This window comes from Humulus lupulus, chromosome 8, assembly GCF_963169125.1.
Source record: "Humulus lupulus chromosome 8, drHumLupu1.1, whole genome shotgun sequence".
Taxonomy (NCBI): domain Eukaryota; kingdom Viridiplantae; phylum Streptophyta; class Magnoliopsida; order Rosales; family Cannabaceae; genus Humulus; species Humulus lupulus.
In genome coordinates this window covers 50707029-50713676 of record NC_084800.1, presented here as the reverse complement: position 1 = coordinate 50713676, position 6648 = coordinate 50707029, and the positions used below count along the sequence as shown (strand labels likewise).

Sequence of the window (6648 nt, the reverse complement as noted above, 5' to 3'; positions counted from 1 at the left end):
ATAAAAATGCAAATAAAAATTGTAATTTCAATTTTCAAGTCTAACACCAGGGATAAAGTCGTGCAAATCGACGGCTGCGAAGTGTTTTCCACGGTTTCATTAAGGTAGTCCATTCACTCTACGTTCAGTTTCGAAATAATGAAAATATTTTTTAGGCGTGTAATCTCGAACGCCATTGGTTGAAAACGTCGGACCCACAATACCATGCTTCTCTCGGGCCAATCAGATTCTTGGAAACACGTAACGTAACCAACCAACTGCATATATATATAATATCGAACACTTTAAAAATAAAAATAAATAAAAATCCCAAAGTCTTTTAGCCCAAAAAACACAATCAAAATAGTTAGTTAGTTTGGTGATACGAATAAATCCTCTCTACTGTCGTACCACTCGGTTTGGCAGAGCTCTCTGTTTGAATCAAAGTTGTAGAGACACATCAATAGTTATAGTGTTATAGAAAGAAACACAGAGAGAAAGAGAAAGGGCCATGGCGAAGTTAAAGGCAATACTTGTAGTGGTTTCAGTAATGGTGACCTTGGCATGGATACCCATCTCCGAGTGTGCCAAGAAACCAGTGGCTGTGGCTAGAAAGGAAGACATTCCGTACATCAAATGCCAGGTTTGTGAGAAGCTCGCTTCTCAGCTCTACAAACAAGTTCAGAACAAGCAAGCTCAAATCTCTCCGAAGAAGGTATTTTTAATCAACTCGATTTGCCTTTGTTGGGTTTAATCTTCATGTTTGGAAGGCGATCAGTCTCCCGTTTCGTGAATTTAAATAATGGGTTTTGGTTCTGTATTTTTATTGTATGTAGATCTCGGAGTACCAGATAATTGAGATTGCTGAGAATGTTTGTAATTTGAAGAAGGCAGAAGCAGATTGGATTTTGCAGATTGATATAGTTGAACAAGGTGATAAATTGAAGGTGAGGTTATTTCAATTTGAGTTTGGCTTAAGCTGGTTGCATTCGAAAGAACAATCCTATATTATGTAATCCTAAAAAAAATTAATGGAGAAATTGGTTTTATTAGTGATTTTTATGGATCGTAGGCATCAAATCCCAATTTGGAACAACTTTTATAGTTATTTGGTAATGAATTTCTGCAACACTTGTATGCACACAATTATAATTAGCCACATTTTGTATGCTTGCTGGATGCATTGATCTGCAACATCATATAAGGTTTTTTCTATTATGTTTTTGTTGTTCCAGTTGGTTGAACAAAACACTGAAGGACAATGCAATTCAAAATGCAAGACGATTGAACGAACTTGTCAGGAGGTCAGCTTTTGGAACTTTTTTTTTACTTTGAAGAGGGTTTGAGTACTTTCAGATTTTCCTCTACTACAGTATTATTGATGCGGTGTGATATGATTTTATATGAATTTGGCCTTTAAGATATTTTAGATATGTTGTGATTGAAATGGGAATTATTTCAGGTCATGGGATATTCGGATACTGACGTTGCTGAGTATCTATACAAGTCCCAGCCTAAGATTGATACATTGGTTCATTTTCTCTGCAAGGACCTCACTACAGCATGTAGTACCAAACCTTCTCCGGTTCCTAAGGTAACTGCTCTCTTAGCTTTTATATAATGCTACTCCATTGAGGCTTGAAGCCTAGGAATCCCAGGGATTAATCTTGTCATTGGTTATGTACAATTAAGTTTAAATCTATGGTCAAACTGCTTCTGTAGAAACTTGGTCGAGCCCTATTCATGTCTCAAGTACTTTTAAGTCTAGGAAGTTTTTCTAGCTACAAGAGCTTATTTTTGTGGATGTAGTTTTAATTAGCTTTGGTTCTCAGTTGTTTTTTCATCCGTGTTCTAGGGTAGGACTCCTGGAGAACCTTTTGTGGCCAAATCAGAAAAAGAGGCTGAAATGGAAAAGATTATGAAATCTATGGAGGTAATTACACATTCATTTATCAGCACTTTGCTCTAGCTGGGTTGAATTTCAGGCTAAGCTATGCTCTCATTATTCTTCAGGGTATGCCAGGAGCTCCAGGCATGAAAATGTATTCAAAGGATGATTTGTTGAATAACAATTTCGGTGATGAAGATGCTGATGATGACGATGAGGAGGATGACGACGATGCACGCTTTCCCTCGAAATTGGTAATGAGAAACTTCCAATTGTCATATAAGTTTTACTATGATGGTAATAATGCTTCTTTTCTTTAACAGTCAAGAAATTCAATTTTACAGGGAAAAGTCTTGAGAGAAAAAGAAAGCTCAAAGGATGATTGGAAAAAGAAGATCACCAAAGAGATCACTAAGACTGGTGAGACCTTAAAGAAACATGCAAACAAGGTATCAAACCACGTACGCCAGTGGTGGAGAAGATTCAAAAAGCCTAGTCCAAAGAAGAGTTCCAAGGCAAAGAAGCAAGAGCTTTAGGGGCCACCCAATTTTACAAATGTAGGGTCTATTAAGGTTAATTACGTTTTTCCGCAACATATCAATTTAGCTGTTAGAGAGTAAAAGTTTGAGAAGAATTCGAAGCCTATTTGTGAATTTTGGTTACTTTTTCTCGTAGAATATTTTATTTTTTATATTTGTATTGTTGACACAATGCAACAATGAATCCGAAGCAAGAGTGCGACTATAATTGCTGAAGTTAGACTTTATCATATATCATGCCCAGCTGACATTGCACCTCCTGTATCAATTAGTTTAAAGGGCAACATTATCAGTTAAAAATGGATGAAAATAACAAATTTGAGTTTTCAATTACAGATGACATATAATGAGTTAAATCTTAATTTTCACCATTTAAAAAAAATGTGTATTATGTATATAATTTGAAAGTTACGACGAATCTTGTAGCAAAGCACTTCGCAGCGTAATATATATAAAATTATATAGTTTTATTTATATGGAGGAAAACAAAATGTTTAGTTTCTCAATGACAGAATAGTAATATAATCATAGATTATCCAATCTGTTTTCTCAACTATCAGGCATCCCCAAAGGGGTACTAAATTGAATGTTGAATTAAATGCTATAAAGCAATATTTTATAATATTTGGTTACTTCTTAGACTCTATATTTTATAAAATGATTCAAATAAAACCTTAAACTCAATTTTAATCAAAGTTTTCTCAATTAAAATCACAAATAATTCACTAAACTAACAATTCAGAACAAAATCATTATGCTTAAAAACTGAATTGTTATATTTAATTTTTTGTTCATAAAAATTAAGTTTAAGAACTTATTTGAACAATATTTATAAATATAGGGTCCAAAAATGATTTTTTTAAAACACACGATCAAACTAAGTAATTAGAAAAAATACAGAATCCAAAAAGATAAACCCTTTTAAAATTAAGGAAAGAGAAATGACATAATAGCGGAGGCAAATTAATTAATAAACAATTCCAAAATTTTCATGGTGCTCAAATAGAAAGAAATGACCATTAAAAAATTACAAGAAAACTACACTTGTAAGAAATTTAATCACGCTGCCTCATTCTTGCGTTCATATATTAGGCAGCTTTCCAGCAACAAGGCAACAATTTCAGAACACTTGTGTTGCTACTTTCTTTCGAGAGACTGTTTGCCTAAGATAAATATCATCCAAACTTAACGCATCTTGTAATGTTGAACCCTTGAAACTACACTGCGTCGGCCGTTAATTGAATATTTGAGCATTATATCAACATCTCGAGGATTCTTTTTGTTCTGAGATACGGTCATGTTTCCGGTGACCGTCTCTCCTTCACAGACTGTAAGCACATCTTCCAGATACAGAACAGTTTGCTTCCAATGTGTGGCCCGTGATCTCGGCCCTGCATGATGTTCTCAACTTTTAGAAACTGGTTGCATAACCTTGCCATGAATGTCATATCAGTTCTCTCTTTGCATTACTTTTAATGCCAATATCACCAACAAAAAAAGAGGAATGCTGAGTAAAAGACAGAAATCAACCTGTTGAGAAGCCTTGCAATTTGTGACACTTGGTAAACGAAACATCAAAGTAGGCTACAAGAGCATGAATGTAATCATCGCGTTCAGCAACAAGCTTAAAGGGAGCTGTAAAGGAAGCATCTCCAGGTGCCATCTTAGAAATATCCATAGTCTGAACGAAGCTCAAATTAATAAATATGCGTAGAAGAATCCAAGTGATAGCTCAAATGAACACAATTGCGAAGATAAACAGTAAAAAAGTTTGCTTTTTATTTCCCCACTTTCGGATAAGATAACCTTGAAAGTAGAAAGATTTTGATGTCCATGCGTATCAACATATGTCTGCATGTGGTTTACCTTAAGCAGCTGGCAGTTTGTAACAATTTGATTTTGGTCAACTGTGTCCACAAGAGGCTCTGTCATTGCTTGCCTCTTAATGCAGCTCATGTCAAAGCCATAGACATTGTTCCAAACTAGAGTAGCATATGATAAATGGAAGAAGAAAAAAAGGCCATGAGCAACAAAGCAAAGATCCAAATTTAGAATAAAATAAAGTAGAGTCCGAAAAATATACAGAAGTAATGAATCAAAAAATTTACAAAGAAAGTCATCAACCTATATGCATTGAAGAGATCAAGAAACTTACATTCAATCTTGTCTTCTTTGTACTCTGCATCCTCAATGGCAGTCAAAAACAGAGAAGCTTTGTCTGGCAAAACAATCCCATCATCGACCTACAATTTGGACAGGAATTAGCAATCAACATTCTCCACTATACATTTTTGCAACAAAAATAGATGAGATGCTTTAACAGTGATTTGAAGTAAAAATAAAAAAAATTCAGAAATTCAGAAAAAAAATCGTAGAGGAACTGTTTAAGTATTAATTCCGAGTGAAATGTGCACAGATGTGTCCAAATTTATTCCTTAGTATCAGAAACTGCACCTATAATAAGGTTGACTATAGGTGACAGAAAATATTTAGCTGAAAATTAAGAATAGAACAACTTACGAGCCATTTATCACGAGCATACAAGACTGTGTTCAACATATTCTCAAACAACAAAAAGTATCCCATCCATTCTGAGATAATTATATCAACTTTAGGTACTGGGAGCTCAAGTTCTTCAATCTTTCCCTTCAAAACTGTTACAACTGCAAATGAAAAAAAATCAATCAGCAAAACCAGAATACTACATCTGTCAGTGAAATAGACTGAAACTTGATAAGTTTACTTGAGCCTATAAATATAGGGCATTACCATTTGAATATCCATTAGCTTCAACGATTTCTTTGGCAGTGTTGGCCATATGTGAGCACTCAACCTAGAAGAATTTGAATATTTAATGAGAGACAGCAAACAGGTCAACAATTAAAGAAAATATGTATTTAAGGTAATTAAAAGGGCCAACAAATTCCCCTTGTTACTTAAAGCCTAGGAAACAAAGATAACATACTGCATAAACATGCTTGGCTCCGGCTTTTGCACAAAACAGGGACAAAATTCCAGTCCCAGCTCCCACATCAAGAACAACCTTGTCCTTGAATAGAAACTTGTTTTGATAAATAACATTTTGGTATGTCTTAGTTCTCACAACATCCTTCAACATTTCCTGCAACAAATGAGAAAAGTCAGAGAGCATAATCTACTTGGTGTCATTAATAAACGAAATTTACCTCAGATGGTAGTTCTAAAGTAATGAACTTTACATAAATTTTGTAATTTTAGTGAACAAGACCATATAACGTCGGTAACTTTCACATTTGGAGATTACAAAACGAACTAGCAGTTATACACAATGCACAAAATACACATTCCCACTAATAGAAGCTCAACAGAAACTTCACGAAGCAAGATACAGCTTTAACAACGAAACAAGCACAGCAAACTTACTTCATGAATACCTGCATAAAAAAACAAAAGAAAAAGTTTATCAATAAATCTCTCAAAAATATTGAATAAAGAGCACCATTACATAAAGCAAAAGAAACCCATTACTCAGAACAAGATTAGTACCGAAATGAGAATAGGAATCGAAATAATAATCGGCGCTGGTTTTTTCATCGGCATCGGGTAAGGATACGTCGGGCTCGCACTGTGGGTCTTCAGCGGGTTTATCGCAGGCGGCAACAGAGGCATCAACGTCGCACATGGATTCGTCGTGGTTCGAGCTCTCGGTGGCGGCGTCGATAGCTTCGTCGTCCTCGTCACGGAAGCGAATCTTGGTGGCCACATGTGGTTCCATATCGTTAGAGGTTCCTGAGGCCTGGTTGTTGCTGGAGCTAGTGTTGCTACTCTTTCGGCGACCCATTGAAGAATAATTTTGGGGTTTTGAAGAGGAGAAGAAGATGTGAGCGTGGGGCGGAGGGTTTTGCTTTAGGGTTTTAGAATGGGCTTTGTTTGTCTGTGGAATCTGCAACTTGCTAATTATTGGATTTTAACATGGTCTCGGTGAGAGCATCTCGAGATGCAAATCTACACGTTTCAAAGTAAATTTCTCTAGTGGTTTGTTGTAGGGATGCACATTTTCCTCCTATGACGAGGTTCGGTGACCCGCCTCTAATGGGGGTGGAGAATCCCAACCTAAATAGAGAATGGGGCGGGTAAAAGGATAATTTTTAATTTTTGAATGTTACATGAGACGGGGGTGTCGATAACACTCTTTCTCCGATGGGGTCACGTTTAAATTTTTATATATTTTTTAATATTATATATATTTATTTATGTGTTATT

At 35.5% G+C, this 6648-nt stretch overlaps 2 protein-coding genes across 2 annotated transcripts; one reads left to right on the top strand and one right to left on the bottom strand.

The window, feature by feature from the left end:
• Window positions 1-305: 305 nt before the first annotated feature.
• LOC133797177 (uncharacterized) lies at window positions 306-2626 on the top strand. Its single transcript, XM_062234999.1, has 7 exons — window positions 306-694; window positions 816-926; window positions 1215-1283; window positions 1442-1573; window positions 1835-1912; window positions 1993-2121; window positions 2212-2626. The coding sequence occupies exons 1-7, from the start codon at window positions 491-493 to the stop codon at window positions 2401-2403; spliced, it is 915 nt and encodes a 304-aa protein (XP_062090983.1). The 5' UTR covers window positions 306-490; the 3' UTR covers window positions 2404-2626.
• Window positions 2627-3307: 681 nt separating this feature from the next.
• Window positions 3308-6433, bottom strand: LOC133797176 (probable protein arginine N-methyltransferase 1.2). Its single transcript, XM_062234998.1, has 9 exons — window positions 5932-6433; window positions 5809-5819; window positions 5372-5527; window positions 5176-5239; window positions 4927-5069; window positions 4562-4649; window positions 4273-4388; window positions 3937-4087; window positions 3308-3797 (listed from the first exon to the last, which is right to left on the bottom strand). Exons 1-9 carry the CDS (start codon window positions 6224-6226, stop codon window positions 3592-3594), a joined length of 1230 nt encoding a protein of 409 aa, XP_062090982.1. The 5' UTR covers window positions 6227-6433; the 3' UTR covers window positions 3308-3591.
• Between the last annotated feature and the right edge of the window lie 215 nt (window positions 6434-6648).

Bases quoted from the DNA above. Each gene is read 5' to 3' on its own strand.
- LOC133797177 (XM_062234999.1), top strand. From the start codon at position 491: ATGGCGAAGTTAAAGGCAATACTTGTAGTGGTTTCAGTAATGGTGACC. The intron at 1,574-1,834 runs GTAACTGCTCTC...TCCGTGTTCTAG, and splicing joins AACCTTCTCCGGTTCCTAAG to GGTAGGACTCCTGGAGAACC. The intron at 2,122-2,211 runs GTAATGAGAAAC...TCAATTTTACAG, and splicing joins CACGCTTTCCCTCGAAATTG to GGAAAAGTCTTGAGAGAAAA.
- LOC133797176 (XM_062234998.1), bottom strand. From the start codon at position 6,226: ATGGGTCGCCGAAAGAGTAGCAACACTAGCTCCAGCAACAACCAGGCC. The intron at 4,650-4,926 runs GTAAGTTGTTCT...TCCAAATTGTAG, and splicing joins ATGCTCGTGATAAATGGCTC to GTCGATGATGGGATTGTTTT. The intron at 4,389-4,561 runs GTAAGTTTCTTG...ATGCTACTCTAG, and splicing joins CAAAGAAGACAAGATTGAAT to TTTGGAACAATGTCTATGGC.